Source organism: Rousettus aegyptiacus, unplaced genomic scaffold, assembly GCF_014176215.1.
Source record: "Rousettus aegyptiacus isolate mRouAeg1 unplaced genomic scaffold, mRouAeg1.p scaffold_m13_p_10, whole genome shotgun sequence".
NCBI classification, from domain to species: domain Eukaryota; kingdom Metazoa; phylum Chordata; class Mammalia; order Chiroptera; family Pteropodidae; genus Rousettus; species Rousettus aegyptiacus.
The window spans coordinates 46,174,423-46,199,692 of NW_023416285.1; the positions used below are offsets into that span (position 1 = coordinate 46,174,423).

At 33.8% G+C, this 25,270-nt stretch overlaps 1 protein-coding gene across 2 annotated transcripts in view; it reads right to left on the reverse strand.

Annotated features, from left to right (window-relative positions):
* Positions 1-25,270, reverse strand: part of CFAP299 (cilia and flagella associated protein 299) — a 500,183-nt gene that overhangs the window by 468,365 nt on the left and 6,548 nt on the right. For both annotated transcript variants that reach the window (XM_016156182.2, XM_016156181.2), the window contains exon 2: positions 22,656-22,786. In XM_016156182.2, coding sequence (XP_016011668.1) covers positions 22,656-22,786 — 131 coding nt within the window. The remainder of the gene's footprint in view (positions 1-22,655; positions 22,787-25,270) is intronic.

The following is a 25,270-nucleotide window of genomic DNA, read 5'->3' on the forward strand; positions in this document are numbered from 1 at the left end:
GTAGAAACATGTTTTCTTCACGTGTATGTAGAAATCCATTTTCTTCGAATTTAAGAATGATATAATCTGACAGACTTTATAGGAGTATCTTCTAAATAAAGAGTAGCAAAAGATTAAAATTTTAAAAATTTATTGATACATTTTTAAAAACAGTCAGTCCTCAGTACATTTTAAATCTGGTTTGAGTTTTGCAGTTTTAATCTACAGTCCACTTTATAATAACACACAATAAACATGCATTTTGATATCTGCTTGTTTTAAATGTTTGAATGTATTTATCAAGGGATATGTTCATAAGGATCTTAGAGTTTCCAATAACTCTATTCTTTTATTTTGAAATAGTATAAATAATTATAATGGAAACCAACTGAAATTTCTCATTTGTTTTCCTCTTTCTCTTTACCTTCATGAAGATATCTATGTGCAATTTCTCATTTCATAAACATGTTAAGCCAGAATTATATAGTTCTCTAGCACATTTATTTATCAGTTGTTCATATTTTTAAGACACCACTTAATGATTTATTGTTTAGGAATGCTGAAACTGAAAGATGTAAAAAGAAAAGTATTACAATGATTTGAAGAAAAACAGTGAGATTATGTTTTCATTTTAGAAATTAATTTTTTTTTAAATAGAGAATATTTTTCCCAATTTCTCCCATATTTTCAGAGCCTCTTTGGGGTATCTGCCATTCTTAACCATCCCCTCAAACAGCAGCATGCCATCAAGAGAATGTGTGGAGGAGAGGACAATATGCATCTCTACTTCACAAATGAGCAAAAGCAAATATAACCCACTCTGTGATTCCTAATAACCTCATACTCAAGTTAATTTTACATTCTGACTGTCAAAAGATATTTTAAGGGAAAAGACAAACTACAAACTGCAAGAAGCTAGTCAAAGTACACAAAACTGAAACAGGTATAAAGACAATATTCTTACAAGTAAGAAAAAAAACACAAATAACTCAGTAAAAATGGGCAAAAGACATGAATAGGCTTTTGACAAAAAAAAAAAAAACACACACACACACAGATGGCCAATAAACATACAAAGGGATTTTCAATTCGATATATTTAATAATTAGGAAACATAAATCAAAACTTTAATGAGAAGCCACTTTTAAAATATTCAAATGGAAAAAATAAAAATAAATTCTTATTGTACAAGTATTAGACAGGATGTAGAGCCAAAAGATATTTTATTATTTAGTAGTAGGAAGGTAAATTGGTTCAACTACTTTGAAAGTAAGGTTAAACATTCACATAACCTACAGCTGATATACCCCAGTGCATGGCATATGCCTAGGAGAAACTCTTGCATTAGGAGACATGTCCATAGCAGCTTTGTTCACAATATCAAAACCTATAAGCAACCCAAATCCCCATCAACAAGAACGTTTAAAACTCAGTGGCGATATAATCAACAGAATGCTATACAGAGGCAAAAATAAACTATAGCAACACACAACATGAATGATTCTTAGTAATAAAATATTATGTGAAAAAGTCAGTCCCAAAACAGTACTTATAGCAATGTAATCTCTTTGTAAACTCAAAACAACTAAAATTTAAAACTTATCTTTTAGGAACACATATAAATACAAAATTACATGAAAAGGAAAGTGAGAGAATAATGAAGGCAGAATTCAGATGTTGGTTAATTTGTGATTGCAAAAATTGCCCCAATTTTACAAAAATGGGCTCAACCTTTCATATACCTTTCCCTATATCTATGCCCTTTGTAATATAATTTTGCACCTTCTTTTATAAAGCGGTAAAGTCTATTTGTCTACCCCTTGAAGCTGGACTGACCTTCTGACTTACTTTGGTGAATAGAACACTACAGAAATAATAGTTTGAAGTCTAAGTCTCTCTCCCTTAGATCCCTACCTCTGCCAGGAGAACACACTCAGGATCCACACTTACTGCCCCATACTCTTGGATGTTAAGAGATCACGTGGAGCAGAGTTGGGTCATCCCAATCAAAGCCATCCCAGACCTCACCAAATGATCACGGACTCAGGAACAGCACAGACAAGATCATCAGTTCCACAGCAGCAGGACTGCCCACTCAACCCGCACACTTATGAACTGAATAGATGGTTGTTGTTTTAAGCCACTAAGGTTTGAGGTCATTTTTAACACATAACTAATGTACCTCGGGTTGGAGGAATCTGGGTTATACACTACATTCTTACTATTTTGTGTTCTACTTATTTTTTAAGCCTGTACTTCCATTCATTGACATTGTCCACATACTGACAGTTTTAAGTTATTCTGTTGTATTTCATCCTAGTGATAACACCAGTTTACTTAACCTCATTACTCTCTCAGAGAGTATAGCAAAGTCACTCTGGTTTTCAAAATATTAACTTAGGGTAATATAAACTTTTTCTATTGTCGTTTATATTATCCCCTATAAAACCATCTAGACGTGGCAAAACAGACATCTGCCACTAACCAACTGATAGCATAAGTAACTTCTCCATGTCTCATTATCATCACCCATATGATAGAGATAAGTGCACTTATCTTTCAAGATTGTTGTGGTAACCACATGCCATGCTCATTCATAGTTTTAACATAACAGATAATCATAAGTACATAGTAATATTGTGAAGGGTATCTCAGATATTGAATTTTGAAGTTTTCCTTTTCACGTACTGATAAATATGAATGAGACCTAATACTCATTTTGATTTAGGAATAGAGTGTGAACCTGACGCCTACCTGATGCAAACCTTAAAACAATCAACCCACGCCTCTACTTGAGGTTTAAGAGTCTGCCGAAGTAGGCCTTTTGACATTTTGGAAGCAAATGAACAAGGTTTATTAAATAATCTGTGTGCTAAATGCTAAATACACTAACATCCCTATGTCTATCTAAAATCATTCTTCTTGGGTCTTGTGTTTGATGTTACTTTTTTTTTTTTTTTATCAGTTAAGACATGGCATATCCTGATGGGTAGGTAAAGTAAAAGATATCCATATGCCACAATTTTCGATCAGCTAATAAAAAAAAAACATGTGAGTTGATACTATTAAAAACTACTGTCAGGCTTCATACAATAACCACATCAGGGATACAGTTAATACTTTTTCAGGAACTGGAAAATGTCTCTAAATTGAATAAAAATAATAAGCTATTCAGAAAATCAAAAAGGAAATTCTGACACATGCTACAACACAAATGAACTTTGAGGACACTGAGGTAAGTAAAATAAACTCGTCACAAAATAGACCATACGGTATGATTCCGCTTATATAAAATATCTACAACAGTCGAATTCATAGCAACAGAAAGTAGAATGGTGGTTGCCATGGGGTTGGAGAGGGAGAAATAGGGAACTTTGTTTAACATGTATAGCATTTCAGTTTTGCAAGATTAAAGTTTTGGAGATTGTTTGCACAATATTGTGAATACACTTAACAGTACTGAACTGTACACTTATAATAGTTAAAATGGTAAATTTTATATAATATATATTTATACCACAAATATAAATTTTATCTAGATGTGGTATAGCATAGACTTTGGAAATATATAGATATTTGCCACTAACCAACTGTTGGTGTAAGTAAAAAAATACATACACAAACATATACACACATACATACACATACACATACATACTTGCTACGTAACTACTGACCTGGAAGTCTGATTTAGGAACAATGTGCCTAAGTATATAATTAGACATAGATGTGACTTTTTAAGTGACACATGTAAGTATAGGTAATATGATTGGTAATATAATTATTTTAAATAATGTAGGTTCAAATTGCATGAGTTAAGTCACTGAACTCAGGCAAGGCAAGGCACGGGTCCCATACTTAGGATTCAACTGTCAAGGCTGGATAAAGGTTTAGTGTTGCAAATTGAATGACAAATCATCTTGCTACTATGAATCGAATGACGAATCATCTTGCTACTACCTTGTCCATTATACCATCCAGCAATTGGCACTCTCAAGTTTTGAATCAAAAAGTCATTTATTCAACTCATAGTTGAGAACCCACTATATCAGGCCCTATGATTGACTCTCTTGAGACAGTGGTTAGCAAGAGAAAAAAGATACCTTCTTATAAGCAGCTTAGGAGAAAGACTGCATACAGCAATCAATCAATCAATACAAACAAAAACATATCAGGTAATACGAACTCAGAGAAAAGTAAAATAAAGCAATATTGTGACAAGTGACTGGTTGGTTTAGATTGATGGTCTGGGGATACCTCTATTGAGAGGTGATGTACTCATTGAAGTCTGAATGACAAAAAGGATTAATCATGCAGAAAAATTTACCAAACAAAAAGAACAGCCAGTACAGAGTCTATGGCAAGAACAAGATTCATGTTCTCAAAGAAAAATAACCAGAACTATCAGTTCATATTGGGAAAAAAAGAAGAGGAAAATGAATGAAAACAGCAGAATCATTTTAAACCTATGTATAATAGCCTTGGACTCCACAAACAAACCATTGCCTCTACTCCAGCTCCTTTTGCTTGAAGATTATTAATTTATTATAAAGAGCAACAATCCCTATTAAAAGGGAATGTTTTGTTGCACCTGTGTAAATAAATTGTATTTATTTATTGCTGTGGGCTTTTCTAAAACTATTTAGAATTAGAATATTTTAAAATCACAGAAAAAAAAGTTTTAAAGGAGTCCAGATTTATTCTTAGGCTGAGAAAGTTTGTTATCGCTGTCCAAATCCAGGTGCAAAAACATTTTTGCTAATGTTACAAATTCACTACTTAAGAGAGAAAGGCTACCCAAACACACCTGCACCTTTTCAGAACTGATTTAATATTGTGTTAAAGTAAACATATAAAGGACATGAATGTTTAGTCATCAAGAAGCTCTATTGCCCAATTTACTACTTAGAGTGAACGAAACAAGCTACTTGGATCCTGATAAAGATAAACCTGCATTTCAAGATTTCCTTTCCAAACCCAATATTATCAGGTAGTACTCGATGCTTATGATTTCACTTTAATATTTGTTTGGTTATATGACTTACATGACTGAGAATATACAGAATAATGTATACAAAGAAGCTATGTTCTGAAGATAAGGCATGTGATGCCATATTTCATACAAGAGGTAAGGAAGTATAGTAAAGAGGATCTAACACCAAACTACTTGGGCTTTCACCCTCCTTTTGCCTCTTACTGGTTGTTTAAACTTGTATGTAAATGCTACATACTCAAGTTTTTCCATCTGTAAAATGGAGATAATAGTACTTATTATATCCACCAAGGTGGTTTATTTAAATCACTCCATGTCTTTTATCAGATCTTTTATCTAATAATTTGTAATCATCAAGTTAAGACTCATTAAACGTAAACTACAAGCTTCTCAAGTAAGGGAGGATCCTGAGAAAATGTTTTAAAATCTCTCTGGTAATAAATTCTGAAACTAGAAAACCACTGTGGGCTCTGGAGCCACTCTGCCTGGGTTTAAATCTTCAGCTATGTACTAGCTGAAGGACTGTAGGCATGTTTCTTACCTTCTCTGTGCCTCAATGTCATCATCAATGAAATGATTTTATGGATGGATCTTTAAGATTCTCATGCTAAGTGAAATAAGTCAGACAGAAAAAGTTGAGAACCATATGATTTCACTTATATGTGGGATATAAAACTGAAAGCAACAAATGAATAAGACAAACAAAAATTCATAAACACAGACAACAGTTTAGTGGTTAGCAGAGGGAAAGCAGGGAGAAAAGAGGTCAATAAGGGTAAATGGGGTCAAATGTATGGTGACAGAAGGAGATTTAAACACACAATGTGATATACATATGATGTATTATTTAATTGTACACTTGAAACCTATATAATTTTATTAATCACTGTTGCCCCGATAAATTTAAATTTTAAAAAATTAAATAAATAAATATTAATAAAAGCATTTAACACTAAATGTCTTGGTACAGGTCAGTGATGTTAGCTATTTCTGTTATCACTTAAACAATGGAGGCATAAAGTAAAAATGGCTCTAACTAACTCAATGTGATACCAGAATACGAGTTACCCATGGTAATAGCATGTTATGCAATGAGGAGCACAATCGACCCGACTCTATGTTCTTGAGGTTCTTAAATTAAAAACAGAGTGAGGGGCATGTCATCAACTGGCTTTCTGAAACAAATGCTTCATGTATTTGTATTAATACTCAGCTCATGTATTAATTTTTCTGAACGATTTCCTTCCCTCCTTCCATCACATCTTCTAAATCATACATGAAACTTTTTGTCCTGATTTATCATTAGATTGGTGTTTTTCCTCTCATCTCTTGAAATGGGTACTGCAGCTAGTGCATTTCTTTCAAGCTCACCCAGCATCCAGAGGATTATGGTAGTTAAAAATGCAGACAAAATGAGTTCTGAGTCACCAATAGTGTTACCTGACAGTTTCATTCACAGATTGTGAATGAATTGCTAATTCAATGCTAGATTCTTTATAAAGTCAAAATTGGTTTTCTAAAATTAATTTCATTCGAAAACTTGAGGGTAATATAAAAACTACTAAATAATTTTGCTTTTAATTCGCAGCATAATCCTCACCAGAAAAATAGAATATATGTCTCTACATCTAGTAGGCATTCTTAATAGTCTATGTAGTAGAGAAGATGAGTAAGAGGTAGTAGGGCAGGTGTGTGTGTGTGTGTGTGTGTGTGTGTGTGTGTGTGTGTGTGTGTTTCTGGGGTAGGGAGATTATTGGGAATGGGTAAGAAAAAAAGGAAAAAAAGGAAACTATTTCTAGGAAGAAAATAGTACTAGCTAGGTAAGAGATATTAAATAAAGTCAAAGTCAAGCAGGTGCAAGGTCTCTTGAGTCTTATAACCTATTTTATGAAAATCGTGATAAGGTCTTCTACCACATTATACTGAATGTCTCATATAGCAGGACCAAACGAGACAAGAGCAATGTCCGTTCTTGAGACAAAATCTCTGTCTTCTTGAATTCTAATGAGGGGGAAAAAAAGACAGAAAAGGCAGACAGAACAGAACCATTTGGATGAACAGAAGAACAAACTGCAACATTTCTGATGGCTAATATTAACTTATAACAATAACAACATATTTTCTTAATAAGTAGTAATAAAAGATAAATTTTGATAGATAAAATTAGGTAATTTGATAGGGTTTTAAGTGTAAAGGATAAAATTTCCTCTTGATCCTACAGGGCAAGAGTGAAATACTTTTTTTCTGTAAAACTTGGTATTATCATTATAAAATAATGATGGTATTACTGTTCACTGTGCTATACAAGGTTCTCATTATGTGACTTCTTAAAGGGAAAAAGTATTTGAATTCTAATGGGGCTCAGTATACTCTACCCCAAAATGCAGCACCTTGGCATATTGAATATTTCAAGCAGAAGCAAAAGGATCACTCTTACCTGCTCCTTGCTCATCCTTCTTCCTTGAAACAGGTCATAAAACCTTCAAGTGAGAGTTGCCCTCCCTATTCCCAAGGAAAAGAGCATTTTTATCTCCAAAGACAAAGGAACACCAAGAATCTAAGAACGTAGCTCTTGCTAAGCTTCCCCCAGTTTACTACAATACCTCCTACGCCTTAACCTCGCATATCCCTCCATGACTGTCCACTCTTCATCAAAATAGCATAAAACACTCAGGTCTGTTTTTTGAGTCTTTATTGACTCATGAAGCCTCCCATGTTACATAAAATTTTTACTAAATAAATTTTTATCCTTCCATTTTGTTAATCTGTGTTTCAGTTTAGTTTTCAAACCCGTCCAGGGACATTAAGAGGGTCAAGGAAAATTTCCCCTGCCCTATAGTTCTTAGAACCAGCAATATCTACACTTCACTTCTGGTCAGTGGTTCTGTTGTTCTAGATGAATTATGTAGTGTACATACTTTACTCTTCAAATTATCTTCTCAAATCTGATTTGGGCCACTAACCTCAACTTCAGTTTTGTTGCATTTCTCCAACCTTTACTTGTCCTTCTCGCCACCTTTTAAAATTTTACTGTCATGGGTTATTAATATTTCCCTTATAAACCACCTCAAATTCTTTTGTAGGAATGCATATTTAGGTAGCTGATAGAAAGAGGAAGGATTGGAAAGGGGAAAGAAAGCTGTTTCACGAAAGCATGATTTGGCAGCATGGTTTTAAAGAATGAAGAAAACTGAGATTGAGCAATCAAGTAAGAAATTGCAATAAATAAGTAGATCTGGATAAGCAATGTAGAAAAGTGAACAATGTGACTGTAGGAGAAAGTATAAACAAAAGGGTTAGCAAAAATCCATCGTTAATTGGCTTTTAGAATTGCTCAAGTATAGTTTGAAGATATTTTATAATACAAAGTTTATGGAGTGAAAAACAAATAGTATTGCCAGCACAAAAAAATGGTATTTTTGTATGGAGAGCACATCTGTAATAGAAAAATAATGAGACTATTTATTTTTGGTATTTTATTATAGGTTTGACAATTTAATATTAAAAAACAGATATGGAGCCAAAAGGCCAGGAGAGAGATCAGGAGTGTAGATCTGACTCAGGATAACTGACTCAGGATAACTGAGATACGAAAATAATAGAATATAAAAGAGGTGAAAAAAACAAAGATTGTCCTTTGAGAGATATCCAAGTTAATAAGGAAAAGGACAAAGGTACAGCAAAGATATCAGACAACAGCAAATACAGAAGAAAAATGAGAGATTATAGGATAATAAAAGTCAAAGGAAGGAAGCATTTCAAGAAATGGATAATCCCAAATTCCTGTTAAAGGCATCAGCAGAGGTCAAAAAAGTCAGGTAGAAGTAAGAAGCCATCCTTGAATCTGCCTCGCAGGGATTATGAATGGCTACTGAATGCATCAACAAAATTTAAACCAAGGGCTAAATTAAGAACAAAAAATAAATAATCTAAATAATATTCTGAAGAAAAGGAATATAAAATTTTTTAATGTATGAATTTTATTTGATTTTTGATTAATCATTAACTAAACTATCAATAATATTGGATTTTGCCTACATAGTTTTTTCTTTGACTATTTATTTTAAGTTCAAAGAGGCTAAGATCTATAAGATGGCAATGGTAACATGTTAAATACAAAAATAATCAGTTTACCTAAGCAGTGGGTCCATTTGCTCTCTAAGTTAGAATTAACTGTACTTATGAACATGTTCATATAAGTATTCAACAAAAGAATAATAATATCAACATAACTGACCCTTGAACAACACAGTGTTAGGGGAGTCAATACTTTGCACTGTCAAAAATCTGCATGTAACTTTTGACTCTCTAAAACCTTAACTACTAATAAATAGCCTACGGTTGACAAGAAGCCTTAACAATAATATAAACAGTCAATTAACACATATTTTGTATGTTATGTTACATACTGTATCCTTACAATAAAGTATGCTAAAGAAAATATTATTACGAAAATCACAAAGAAGAGAAAATACATTTACTGTATTTATTGATAAAAACCTGCACACAAGTGGAATTGTGCAGTTCAAACCTGTGTTGTTCAAGGGTCAACTGTATATCAGTTGATTGATAGTACACACATATCAACAGATAGATAGATAATGATGTTCCTTGAAATAATCAACATGATCTAATTACTTGCTTGTTGGAAAAGAAAGAAGGAATGAAAGAAAGGGAAAGAGGGAGAGGGAAGGAGGCGAGGAAGGAGTGAAAAATTCAGAGATGTTAAAACATCCAACTAGTTGATAATGAGCATTTACTAATATATAACTGGCAGACTCACTGACATATCTGAAATTCTTTTGACTCACCCACACCCTTAATACACTGGAGAATGCTTCCATCCAGTATTTTGGTACATATCTTATTTGAAAAATGTTGCATTTGAAATGATTCCTTAATAAGAAGTTCCACACAAGCATTTAGGAATTATAATTCTAATAAACATGAAACAAAACCAATTATCTTGTATAATACAAAACAGAAAAGAACTTATGAAGAGACAATTTCAGCTGATAAATTTATATAATACTTAGAAGTAAAATGTGTAACAAGAATAGAATCTGGGAAGAATGACTGGAAATGACTAGAACTGGGGCGAAGTTTTTATACACTATCTGAAGGATTACATTACTTAAAAGAAGGCTGTTATAAATTAAAGATGAATATTACAAACTCTGTACAAACACTATATTTTTAAAGATCAATCACTTTAAAAAGAAAGTTTAAAGAAATATAAATAAGTCAATTATAAAGACAAAATTGAATTGTTTTTAAAAATTAAATTTAAAGAGAATCAGGAAAAGGTCAAACCGGACAAAAAGAAAACAGATAGCAAGATGGTAGATTTAATTAAATTACATATGTGTGTGTGTACATACACACACGTACACACATATATATAAAACTTATAATTACAAAAACATTAATGGTTAAAATATACCAATTAAAAGCGGTGCTTGAAGACTAAATTAAAAAGCAAGATTAAATATATGCTGTCCAGAGTGCTTCAAAATGGCATAGATGATAAGAGGCTCTGTTCATCCCTCTGGTGATCGAATCAAAGTTGTGACAGAAACAAGGAGTAGCAGCAAGGAAAAATCGCCTGGGATCTAAATGAACAAGCCATACAACTAGGGAGAAATCCAGGAAAGCACCCTGCAATGGCAGAAGGTAGGACGGGGCTAGGACACGGGAAGATCTGGTCTCGATTGGCTAAGTGAGGTTGAGGCAGCCAGCAGATGCTTCTTAAAGGAGCTACGTCTGCGATGGACCGGTTCACTCTGACCACCAGTGCCAATTCAGCTGTGTGCAGGGGTCACAAGGGATTTATAAAGAGATCATTGTCGGAGAGAGGGTCGAGGCGAGACTCACTGGTTACTGCAGTATTCATTGTTCCCTGTTGAGCCCTCCCCACACCCAGTGCTCGGACACAGCGCAGCCATAGCTGTGACATCATCAAACTAGATAACAGAGGTCGCTCTGCCCAGAGGATTCCCTGAAACCCTGCCTCCCTCAACCCGGGCTCCACCCAAGCCATATCCAGGTATGGCTTCAGCAAGTCAGATGTGCCTTGCTAAGCAGCACCTAGACACACTGGAGGCAGCTGGACTTGGTTTCTGGTGTGGCCTTTGGAGGCAACTATAAGCACAGCATCTGTGGATTGCTTGCTGAATCTTAACAGGTGGACCCAGAGGGGCAGAGGCTTGGGCTAAGTTTGGTCTTCAGCTGAACCCCTCTCGGGACTGTGCCATTGGACATCTGTATCACAAATCTGCACTAATAAGACCGGGAAACTTGAGAGTTTTGCTTAGTACATAGAAACAGACATAGAAAAACAGCCAAAATGGGAAGACAAAGAAGCAGAAACCATATGAGAGAATAGAACAGAGACCAGATATAATATAATTTAATTATAAATTAAAAATAATTTAACAGATCCAGAGTTTAAAACACTGGTTATAAAGATGTTCAAAGAACTTTTGGGAAATTTAGAGAACTCTAACAAAGAGATAAAAAACATAAAAATGGAAGTGGAAATTATATAAAGGAACCAGTCTGAAATGGAGAACACATTATCTGAGATGAGAAGTATATTAAGTGGAATAAACAAAGTGAATAAAGAAGAGGATCACATGCCCTATCTAAAGGACAGGAATCAGGACACTCAAACGGAATGGCAAGAAAAAAAATGCCAAGACTATAAAGGTGATTTAAGGAGAACATGGACACTATTAAGGCTACAAATATTCATCTGATCAGTGTTAAGTGAAGAAAATCAATATGTTGAACAGCTATTTGAGGAAATAATGAAGGAAAACTTCCCAAACCTGGTGAAGGAAATGAACATAAAACCCCAGGAATCTCAGAGGATTCCAAAAATCAAGGATCCAAAGAAGCTCACACCAAGACACATCATAATTAATGCCAAAGGTTAAATACAAAGAAAAAATTTTAAAAGCATCAAGAGAAAAACAAATAATTACATATAAGAGAACACCCATACGACAGGCCGCTGATTTCTCAAGAGAGATTATGCAGTACAGAAGGGCTTGGAAAAAAATATTTGACACAATGAAGACCCAGGATTTACAACCAAGGATACTTTATCCCGCAAAGCTATCATTTAGGGTTGAAGGACAGATAAAGAGCTTCCCGGACAAAAATAAACTAAAGGAATTTATCACCACCAAGCCAGAATTACAAGAAATGTTAGAAGGACTTCTTTAAGAAGAAAAGGCATGTATCAAAAACAGGAATAAAGAACGGTAACAACTACATTCCTATCAATAAGTACCTTAAAAGGAAAAGAATCAAGTGCCCCAACCAAGGGATAGAGAGGCTAAAAGAATAAGAAAACAAGACCCGTACATATGAAAAGGAAAGGAATGGAAAAAGATATTGCTGTGATGAACCTAGAAGGTATTTTAGTCAGACAGACAAAGATAAACACTATATGATTTCACTTATATGTAGAATTTAAGGAATAAAAAGAACAAACTAATCAAAAACAGATTCACAAATATAGTGGACAATTTGGTGATGGACAGAGGAGAGGTGGGCTTGGGAGGCTGGGAGAATGGAGTGAAGGGTTAAAGAAGTACAAATTAGTAGCTGATAGATGGTCATGGGGATGGGGAGCACGGCATAAGGAATGCAATTAGCATTATTAATACATTGGCTAGGGGGAGGGTCTGGGGAGGGAGGAAGCAATTAGGGGGATCATTTTACTGACTATATAGATGTCTAACCAATGTACTATATACTTGAAACTAATTAAAATTTTTAAAAATTTGAAAAATTAAAAATTTTTTTAAAAAAGAAGCACTGTTACTTTATGTACCATAGTAGGAAAAAAAAAAAAAAAAAAAAAACACTACCAATTAAGCTGGCACAAGGATTTCTTACTGTTTAGAATTTTTATTTTTATTTATTAAAAAAGCTCTTTTAGACTCATATGGATATATTTATTTAAACATAAATTACTCTTGCACATATGTAATAAGTGCAAGAGTAATTTATGTTTAAATAAATATATGTAATAAGTGCAATTAAACTGAATACACACACACACACACACACACACATGCTGTCCATAAGAAATCCACCATAAATATATAACTACAGATAAGTTAAAATAATTGAAAACACACAAGAATACATAAAAATTATGAAGTGTATTCATTTAACATTCAAACATCAAAACGCATAAAGGAAAAACAGATAAAATTGAAGAGACATACAGAAAAATCCATAATTATAGTTGGAGATGGCAACAACTCATCTCTAAGTAATTAACAGAATGAGTAAAGGCAAAATCAGTAAGAATACAGAAAGTCTGAAAACACACAAGCAACTTGACCTAATTAACTTTTTCAGAACACTCCACCTAAAAGAGCATAATTTACATTTTTTTTAAGTGCACCTGGAACATTCGCCAACATAGACCTTATTCTGGGGTAAAAAGAAAAAAGAAAAAAGAAAAAAAGAAAAAAAAGAAAATCTCAGTAAATGTTAAAAGAATGAAATCATATAAAATATAATTTCTTTGCAGAATTTCACTAGACATCAATATCAAAAAGATATTATAAAAATCTATAATCTTTGGATGTTAAACAGCTACTTCAAAATAACTTGTGGGTCACACAGGAAATTTAAAGACCTTTCAAACTGAATAAAAATCAAAATCAAAATTTCTGAAATTTACTAAAATAGTGCTGAGAGAAAAATATATAGATTTAAAGGTTTATAGTAGGAAAAAAAGGTCTAATCTCTAAGATTTTACCTTAGGGCACTAGAAAAAGAAAAACTAAACTCAATGCAATAGGAAATAAAGATAAGAGCAGAAATCAATAAAAGAAAAAACAGAAAACTACTATAGAAAATCATTAAAGCCCAAGGCTGGTGTTTTGAAAATGTCAATAAAATTATTAAATCTCTATATAGTTAGATTAAGATCAACTTATTAATATGAGAATGAAAGAGGGAACATCCTTACAGAATCTACATATATTAAAATAATATAACAAAATATTATGACTTTTTGCCTATATATTTGATACACAAATAAAATGAACAAATTCTCTGAAAAGTACAAACAACAAAAGCTAACTCAGAAAAAAGAAATAACCTGAATGTCTCTATTATCTATTTAAGAAATTTGTGGTTAACTCCAGGGTTAGAAGGTAACCTCTACCAATCAATTAAGGAAGAAAAAATAATTCAACTCTACACAAATATTTTCCAGAATGTTTAGATTAAGTAAAACTGTAAAAAGCATTTTATGAGACTAAAATTACCCTGATATGAAATAAGAAAAAATAACACAAGAAAAGACAATTGAAGACAAATATGTTTAATTAAAATGGGAGCAAATATCCTGAAGAAAATATTGGCAAATTAAGTCCAATACACACACACACACACACACACACACACACACACACACACACGGCATGAGGAAGTTGGGTTTATCCCAGGAATACAAGGGTAGTTAAACCTTTGAAAATTAATCAATGTAATTCGCTTTATCAACAGACAAAAAGTGAAAAATAAATAAAAAACTACCTAAGATCATTATAATAAATAAAAAACTATCATTTGAAAAAATTTAACATCTGTTCATCATTTAAAAAAAAACTCTTAGGAAGCCAGAAATAGAAGAGAATTTCCTCAGTCTAAGAGCATCTTTATTTACACAAGAAACCTTAGCTAACATCATACTTAATAATGAGAGAATATTTCCTTAGCATTGGGAAAAAAGCGAACATGTCTACTCTTTCCACTTTTATTAAATATTACCTTAGAGGTTCTATGTAGTGCATGAATGAGAGAAAAATAAAAAGCATACAGATTCATAAAAGAAAAAGTTTTTATTGATGTTCTACATACAAAATTAAAAAAATAAACAATACTATTAGAACTAATACCTTTTAAGAAAGTATATGATATCCAAGAGCAATATAGAAAAATCAATTTCATATTTATATACTATTAATGATTAATTGAAAATAAAAATTTAAAAGACAGTACTATTTATAAGCATTAAAAATAAAATTCTTAGGGCTAGAGCTAACAAAACTTTTGTAAGATTTGTACATTGAAAACTACAGAACACTGTAGAGAGAAAAAACAAAGATCTAAATAAATAGAGAGATATACAGTGTTCATACAGCAGAAACCTGATATTTTAACATGTTTTCCCCAAATTAATCTATATATTCCAACAAAATCCTGGCAGGCCTATTTGTAGAAGTTGACAAGGTTATTCTAAACCTTATGCTCAAATACAAAGGACCTAATATTCAAAACAACTTTTTGAAAGAAAACAAAGTAGGAAGACTCTTATAACCAACTTTTAAAATCTACATAGACAATATGTTTTTCGCATAATAATAGACACATAGGTTAACAGAATAGAATAGAAAATCTATAAGAAACAGACCCATGCATATATGGTCTATTGGTTATTGCAAAAGGTACCTTCAAAATCCAATGGAGAAAGGATAGGCTTTCAACAAATAATGCTAACAACTGGAAATCCAAATTTAAAAACAAAGACAAAAACCCTTGACTCTTACCTTGCAAAATATACCCCCCCAAAAAAAAACCTCAAAATGGATTATATACCTAAATATAAAACCCAAAACTCTAAAAGTTCTAGAAAAAAATAATGTGTGTATGTGTGTGTGTGTGTGTGTGTGTGTGTGTGTGTGTGTGTATGGGTGTGTGTGTATATATATATTTGTGACCTTGGAATATTCAAATACTTCTTAGGGATACATAAAAAACCTGAACTATAAAAGAAAATTGATAAGTTGGGCTTCATTATAATTAAAATCATCTACTATTTGTAAGAGACTATTAAGAAAACTTAAAAAACATGCACAAAGAGAGAGAGACAATAGTTATAAAATGTGTATCTAGCAAAGAACTTGTAACTAGATTATATAAAGAGCATTTATAATCAACAAGAAGACAAATCACCAAAAAAGAGATATGAATGGCAAGTAAGCACATGAAAAGATGCTCAGCATATCTAGTCAGTAGGGAACTACACATTAAAACTATAATCAGATACCACTATACCTTCTATACTGGCTAAAATTTTTAAAACTAACAATACCATGTGTGTTGTCAAGAAACTAGCACAACTGGAACATTGCTAGTGGGAAAGTAAAATGATACAGACACTTCAGAAAATCATTAGAAAGTTCCTTATAAAATTAAACATATACTTACCATGTGAATCAGCAACTCCACGCTTAATTACTTAAGATAAATGGAAATATATGTCCTTACAAAAAAGCAATACATGAATATTTACAGAAGGTTTATCAGAAAAGCCTAAACTAGAAACAACCATTAACTCAAGAATGGATGGATACACAAATCATTGTCCATCCATTAAATGACATTATTACTAAGCAGTAAACAAAAAACAAACATACATGCAACCACATGATCTCAAAAGTCTTATAGTTAGTGAAAAAAAATAGCTATATACTGTATGATTCCATTTTCATGACATTCTGGAAAAGGTAAAACTCTAGGTATAGAAATCAGATGAGCGGTTGTCAGGGGTTGGGAGGACGGCACGAATACAAAGAGACATAAGGAAACTTTTTGAGTTCTATGTTACTCAAACTGATGGAATGTTCTCATCCTGATCATGGGGTGGTCGCTACTTTACATATTTGTCAGAACTCATCAAATTAAACACTACAAACACCAATAAATCTGAATTTCAAAAGTGAATTATAAAAAGAAAGGGTTTGCTGCCTGGCTTGAAAGAGAAGGTTAGCTGACAGTTTCCAGTTAACTCTTTAAAAAAAAAATTATTTAAATTAGTTTCAAGTATACAATACATTGGTTAGACATCTATTGATCAGCCTCAGCAATTAAGATGTCATGTTGTTCTCAAGTGGTCTCTATGAATCACTGAGCAAGACAATGGTTCACCAAATGGGGGTACCCCTCTAAAGGCAATCTTTGCTTTTCAGATCCTCCATTGGTCTGGCAGAGACTTTGCCAGGGTGGGCATTAGGATCTGATAGCTTCCCCTGTCTGATCCTTTTCCTTCCATATTTATTACTTTCCAGTTAAACTTGGGAATTCCTAACTCCATCTTTATGCCTGTTTCCCAGAGAGGCTAATCTGTAATAGATTGTTTCTGGAATAGACTGAGAAAGCAGGCAGTAAGATGGTGTTTGGGGACTGCAACTCTCCCTATGAGCTCTCTAGTGACGAGGTCCACAGCCCTGGAGGTAAGTGGTGTACATATAACCTCAGCAAAAGGCACGAAGCACTGAGACACAAATCAATCACCAGCAATATAGTTCAAGGTGAGGTGCCATCCTTCAAGACATTCTCACCAGGGGAAGTAGCAAGTGTCTTACTGAACTATAAGCTATGGCTATCACGTGGGCACTTTGGGTTTCTTGTGCTCTAGGACCAGCAGGCAAGAAGAGGAGACACTATCTTGTGAAGAGAAAATGATGCCGATCGGTAGCAGGAATAGGACTGCTGTTAACAGAATGGGGGTAGGAACGTGCGACAAACTCAGGTGACCTAAGTGGGCACCTCTTGGTACTCCCTTATGAAATTTTAAGTGAGAATGACAAATGCAGCAACCCCAGCCTGAGAGAGTATGAATGAGACCTAAAGAGTTGATAGCTGCAGGCAGAGGATTTAAAATGAATAGCAGATGGAGACAATGAGAACCAGTCCTGGGCCCCCAAACTGACATCAGGGATGAGGACTGTAGCTCATGCACTAACTTTCCTCAGATTCTGAGTTTCTTCTCAGGGAGAGAGGCCCTTCATGCTCTGGAGGAGCTGAGCTGTTCCCTGCATGCCCAAAGCAGATCTGTGTGTCACCAGGGCAGATGTGCAACAGGCATGGAGAGGTTATCACGTGGATACCTGTTGGAGAAAGGCCTTGCTGCCCAGCTGTGAGGAGTTTGCTGAGCTGACAGCCCCCAGCTGTTAACCCTTTCAGGGTCTGCTACAGCTTTCAAGCTGAAATCATCCTTTCTTTGGGGCCAATAATTGGACAGCCAATAACTGGACACAGTAGGTGTACTAGGGCCTGACCATTTCACCCAGTGTGGGACTCCTTCAATGAACAACCTTTACTCTGAAGCTTTCCTTTGTGCTGGGAGAGTCTTTGTAACTTTGACATCGAGGTTCTGACCCTGCTTAGTTCTATTTCCTCATTTTTCCTGTCACAGGTGTTACTCCCCCAACAAAACTTTTGCACTTCTAACTCATCCTTGGAGAAGCTAATCCATAGTTTTTGATAGCTACAAAACATGAGAATCGCTTTTTTGAAATATAGTACTTAAAGCAAAGTAAAAGTTGAAACCATTTCACAGAAATCAGATTTTATATGGCAGAACACTTTAAACTTACATAAATTCATTTAATTCATAAGTAAATGGTATTCACTTTTGATCATAAAGTGAATAAAATAGCTGTTTTATATGAAACAAATTTTGGCCTTTTACTCAACTTCATCCTCATAAAATTAAGAGTATTTAGTCAATTAATAGATATTTCCATCTCCTATTTTTAAAAACAAAGTGAAAAAGACAACTCCAAATCATACCAGGAAGTAGTTCACAGGCAACAAACTGACTAGAATGGCCAGAATAAAGAAAGTTGGGGATTTGCCCAGCTTTTACATTTAGTCCCTGATATACTGGAGGATAAAGGACACAAGAACTTTCTCCTAAATCACCATAAGTATCCTCTTCATTTAAGTGAAAAAGATCACAGGGATTCCTGTATATTCAGCATTTGAGACTTCTTTCTGTCAGGCTGGTACGGGAACCCTTACAGGAATTCCCAAGGGCTCATCACAAAATCTCTCAAGAAAATGACAATAACCAGTACAATTACCAGCTCCATCAAGCTACCACTTATTCCATATCTATCTGTTTCACATGCCGTGTTTCAGTAAAATAAGGAAATTATCCCAGAAACAGTTTTAAGAGGGGCTAATTCATCTCCTTAAAAGATAAGCTGACCCAAAGTGAAGAGGCTGAGGGTCTTACAAGCTTATCCAGGAGACAGTGTTCAGCCTAAAGGACAACTCAGTTACGAGACCCCAAGAACCCAATATTTAATCTGAGTGGCAAATAATCAAGGCCCATCTCTCCAACTAACTAACTATAGAAATAAACTGAACTTCTCACTACAAATAGAAATTCTCTGGAGCTTATGATAGTAGTTAACTCAGTAAACACCATGGACAGCCCCTGGGGGAAAGAATACTGTCATGACAAAAGAACACCAGCTAAGGTACTCTCATCCCTTTTTCCAACCTTTATAGCCTCTGCCTTGTGACTACTACACTCAGCTAGCATGAATCTCAGTGGAGGAGAGATGAGAGATGAGGTTTACATCAGGATCTTTCCCTGTGCTTCCTATCCCCCCAAATTGTGACATAGCTTTACTTCAAAGTGTCACCACACCACCTATGACAGCATATATCACCTTCTGTTGTAATTGCCTTTTTTATTGAGATATGATTCACATACCATAAAATTCGAGATTTTAAGGTGTACAAATCAATGGTTCCTAGTATATGTGCAAAGTTGTGCAATCATCAATGTCTAATTCCAGAACATCTCATCACCCCACACTCATCAGCAGTCATTTTCCATTCACCTTTCCTTCCAACCTGTGGCAACGACAAATCTACTTTTTGTCTGTAGGAACATTTTATATAAATGGAACTACATGTAGTTTTTTTTGCCTGGCTTCTTTTGCTTAGTCTACTGTTTTCAAGGTTTATCCATGCTGTAGCGCACGACAGTACTTCACTCCTTTTTATGGCTGAATAATATTCCATTACATACACACACACACACATTCACACACATATACATACATATATACACACATATATTTTACATATTTTTATCCATCAATCAGTCAATGGACATTTGGATTATTTCATTTTATGTCTATTATGAATAATAGTTATATTTTATATATATTGTATATTAAAAATATACATTTTTAAATGGATCTATGTTTTCAATTCCCTTACAGTTGAAATATATACCTAGGAGTGGAATTCATGGAAAACATAGTAACTCTATGTTTAACTTTTTTGAAGAACTGCCAAACTATTTTCCATTGTTTATTCCCATCGGCAATGTCATTGTCTTTCATTTATCTAACCCTCAAATTTCTTGAAAGCAGGGACTAAGTCACATATTCTATCATACCCCAGCACCTAGCATTGCACGTAATGCAGTATGCTTATCCATGGGTATTTGTGAGGTGAATGACTGAATAAAAGCCCAAAAGAATTTTTTCAACTTATCCCTTCTTCTGGCAAAATACTCCAAATACCCCCTCCCAGTATCTTTTACTTTCATCTCTCCAGACTCATTACCCTCTAAAACTATTATAAATAAGTGACATCCTCCTAGATGCTAGAACTTCTTGAAATGAGCTCTGTGATTGATTGCTAGAGCACAGGATTGTGATTTACTTGGGGCTACTCACCTGCACATTAGAGAAGTTAATATAAGATAATCTGATAGTAGAATCAAGTGTTTCCAAGTTGGTACCAGCTGACAAGCAGTCAGATTTTTGTGCATTGTTTTCAAAGTGATCATCCAGTAAACACAGCACGGGACATGTTTGACTCTAGGACATTCTGCTGGCCCTGCAGCCAATAACAGTACAATGGGCCTGGCAGGGAAGGGAGCAAAGTGACTCCCACATGGGGCAAAAGGAAACATATGGGGCCCACCCATTACAAAAGAAGGCTGAGAAGATCTGTAGATGAAAGGGTCTTCCAATGCTAGCAGTTCTGGGTGGGGATTAGTCTCCCATGACTGGCACTTAAGTAGACTAATGGCTTCCAGTTCTGGCCAGTTCAAGAAATTATTGCATAGAATAAATACCCACTTTGATCCTCAAACATGACATGGATATAAACACAGATGGAATTTAACTTTAAACATTAAACATGACAAACTCCTCTTAATATGAAATAGAATACATTTCTAATAAAATATAAATATACATTAATTCCTTATAAAAATCTCACAAATATGTACTTCTGCCCATGACTGATAAGCATTTATTGATACCTACAGGAAGAGAAGACTCTCTTGATGTTTTATATAAGACATTTCACATTGAACACATGTACTTTGAATTATTTCAATTTTTTAAGAATAAAAACCAAATATAACTGTGTTGAATAAATTACTGAAGCTTTATATAAATTACCTGTGGCAAGCAGAATGCCCCCCTCCAAGGATGCCCCTGCCTCAAACCTGTAAATATGTTGTTTTACATGACAAAAGGTATTTTACAGATATAATGACGGTTACAGCTCTTAAAATATGGAGATTATCCTTGGATCTTCTAGATAGACCCAGTGTGATTACATAAACCCTTAAAAGAAGAGATCTTTCTCTGGTTGGAGTTGGGAAAGATGTGCAGAAGAGGGAAGTCAGACAGATTTGAAGGGTGAGAGGATCATGACCCATTCTTGCTCAAGGGTACTCCACGGAAAGCATGAAAAGGAATTTGGGGGACCTGGGGGAGTAAAGACCACGACAGCTGACAAAGACATAGGGCCTCAGTCCTATAATCACAAGAAATTAAACATGGCCAGCAACCTAAATGAGTGTAAAAGCAGATTCATCTTCAGAGTCTCCAGGCAAAAATTCAATCCAGCCAACAGCAGGAATTCAACCTTGTGATATACTGAGCAGAGAACCCATCTGAGCCACTTTACTCTGACTCTGACTTACAGAACTATGAGTCAATATATTCTTGTTATTTTAAGCCACTGAGTTTCTGGTAATGTGTTATGGCAGCAATAGAAAACTAATATATTACCAAATGTCAATATTTTAAATTCCAATATCCTATGGTTCTTAAACACAACCACCCTAGAACAATCAATTAATTTTGCATATTCCCAGAACCAATTCACATTCCACTACTAAACATTATTTTTTATAACAAATATAAGGAAGTTTTCTATTCATAACTCCTGGGTACTTTTTAAATGTTATCTAAGAATAATATACCAATTTCTAAGTAATTATCCTCTGCAACATTTACAACTTTAGCATTCATTTTGAAAAGTAAATAGATAATTATTTTGTCAAGTACTTTTCTAACTGTCTTTTCAGTTTGATACAGTTCACGTTAGGTATACATCTCTTTCATAACATGTTTAATATATTTTATATAACCATATAGTAGTAACATTAGCAAAAGCCAGCAATCATTAAGAGTTGAATGAACAATGTTTACAAAAATATGAGAACATAAACAATGCCAAGGGTTTACAGGCCTCAAGATACAAAGAATTCTAAGGTAGAAGTTACTCATGTTTTTATGCGTAAATACATAAAGCCAATAATATTGAGTTAAACTTTCACAGGACTTCATTGGTATGATGACCATATTTTGGTACTCCTATTTCTTAAATTAGTAGCTCACAGTTGCACATGGCTTTCTTGCAAGCATTCTCCGGTTCCTCCAGTTCCTGATCTGCCGAATACACACTTAGGAGGTTCCAAGTTCTACCTGTTCAACCAGTTTCTAAATTAGAACAATGAAAAAAAAAAAAAAAAAGGGATTTTTCCAGAGACTCTACAGTATACTATAAAATCTAGATTTGGAACATGGACACTTACTTTTTCTGAGTTCTTTCAGCCAGCCTTGCAATCTCTATAGCTGCCTTTCTTGCTTCAAAATCTTCCCTTTTTACCACCTCACCAGTCCCTCGGTAGCCTAGCTCCACCAACTGGCGGGCCAGGGCTTCGTCCTAAACAAAAAATCAGTTGTTAGGTTTGTGGACATATTATTTTATCTAGCATATATTGAATAATTTTTTTAATAGAAAATCAAACTTTTTACTTAAAAATTAGATGAGATCTATTGGATATGAAAAATTAGAATACTTTCTCAACAATATTGTACTTTTATAAACATCTGAATTGTCATTCTTTTCCCATAGATGTTAGATTTAAAAACAATAATAGCATCAATCGCTAAATTTTCTCTAAGGAATTGGAGGACAAAAGTCTGTTGTGTTTTTAATCAATTTATGAAAACAGCTGTAGCCAATTAATAGAGTATCTTTGAAACAATAACACTAGAAACAATAATACTAACACAAAAAAGACTTAAAAACCAATCGTCCAAAAAAAGAATTGGGCTGCTTTTAAAATAAGTCAACATTTCAGAGACTTACCTCCTTGAAGTAAATTAACTGATGACACAGAGCATTATAATTTGAACTACAAAATAAAAAGCAGATGAATTTCCTATTTAAGTAGAAAGATATTGTTTCCATATAGTGTTGGTCCCAATAAAAACAGAAAAGTAGAAACTCAAGATGACCACAAAAAGCTTTACTGAAAAAAAAATTTCAATACACCCCACTGGACCTTTTATATTTCTCACACATTTTGGTCACTTGCATAGCATATTCAAAAAAAAAAGTTTCCCCATAATTTAAAGATGTCAATTTATCTGAACTTACTAATATAAAGACTATTACATAAAAATGTATATATAGTAATAATGGTCCTTATATTATCATCTTAAATATCAAATATCTGAAATATAGTGAAAACAGTATATATTTTGTTGTTATAGAACCTTACTTAATGCATCACAGTTGAATGCAAGACCTGTCAGACAGGATTAAATGAGAAAACTTAAGATGTATGGTTAATAACCTATTCGACCCATAGCAGCTATTTTAAAGTTCAAACTCTTGGAAGAAAACCAAAAATTTTATACACTATCAACATAGAAAACTTGCTACTTTTATTTGCTAAACATTAAAAGCAAATGCTGCACTCTGTGTAGCAAAGGTGGATACATTTGCTGAGGAAATACAATGCAATGCTCCAGGCCTGGGGCAGGCTATTTACATTAGTTTTTGACTAGTTCCTCTCCTCCACCTGCTTTACTATCCTTGCTATCCCTGGCTTCTGTAGTGTGAACCACAAAACTGAGCAAATGCCTCCACCTAGTGGAATTAACATTTATTAGGAAAAGCAATGGAGATGGTTTTGCTTTACAAAAAGTGAGATGATCTGAGTGTAATGAATGTAAGTTTTCTTAAATATATTACTAAGTGAGCTTATGGGAAGAACTCTCAGCTTAGCTCTGTGAAACTGCGGAGTTCTAGTAGAATATAAATTGCTTGAGGTCAAAAGAGTATTTTACACGATAAAAGCCATTAAAAAGTTGCTATATGGAGTGAATTATGCATTCCCGTGTGCCTTACCTGGGCCACATAAAATTATTTGGATAGCTATGCACTCATCTACACTAATGTATGGCAACAAATGACAGGGTCTACTTAGAAAACAAGTTGAAGATTGAAGTTGGTTGCTTCACTTATCATTATCATGCTCAATGGAATCATTTCTCAACTTTATATGGTCGATTATTTTTAAAGAAAATTATCTCTAAAGAAATTGAGAAACAAAATATTTTCATTTATTCACATACTTAGCATTTCCAGTGCTTTTCATTCCTTTGTACAGGTCCAAATCTCTGATAACATGATTTTCCTTCTACCTAAAAAACCTTCAACATTTCTTGTAGTGTAGGTCTGCTAACAACAGATTATCTTGGCTTTTGTTTGGCTGAAAAAATAATTTATTTCACCTTAATTTTTAAAAGATACTTTTGCTAAATTAGTGTTCCAGATTGACTTTTTACCTCTCAGCACTTTAAAGATGTCATGTCCCATATTATTTCTGATGAGAAGTGTTTAGTCTTTCCTGTCTTTGTTTTATTCTACATAATGTGTCCTTTTACTTTAGATTCCATTAAGATTTTCTACTTATCCTGGTTTTCAGCAATTTTAAGATATTCCTTAGAGTGATTTCTCTGTGTTTTTTTTCTGCTTGTAATGCTTTGTAATCCTTGGCCCTATGAATTTAGTTTTCACAAAATTTGGAAACTATTCAGTCATCATTTTTCAAATATATTTTATTCCCTATTTCCCTCTGATCCTTCTGGGATTACACTTACATTTTTTAAAGAAAAACATATTATCATTTTTTAAATTAAACTTCAATGGTTTTGAGTATAACAGTTCATCTTAATACAAACAAGTGATTAGCCATGACAAAGAATATAAATAAGGTAGTAATCTTTTAAGGTTAATGCTTTTTTTTTTTTTCACTTATGTAATCATGAGTCATTAATTTTTGGATGCTAGCAGTTGGGGGTTTTAGCCATAAGGAGGCATCACCCAAAAAAGAACCCAGAGACAGCTCGTCCC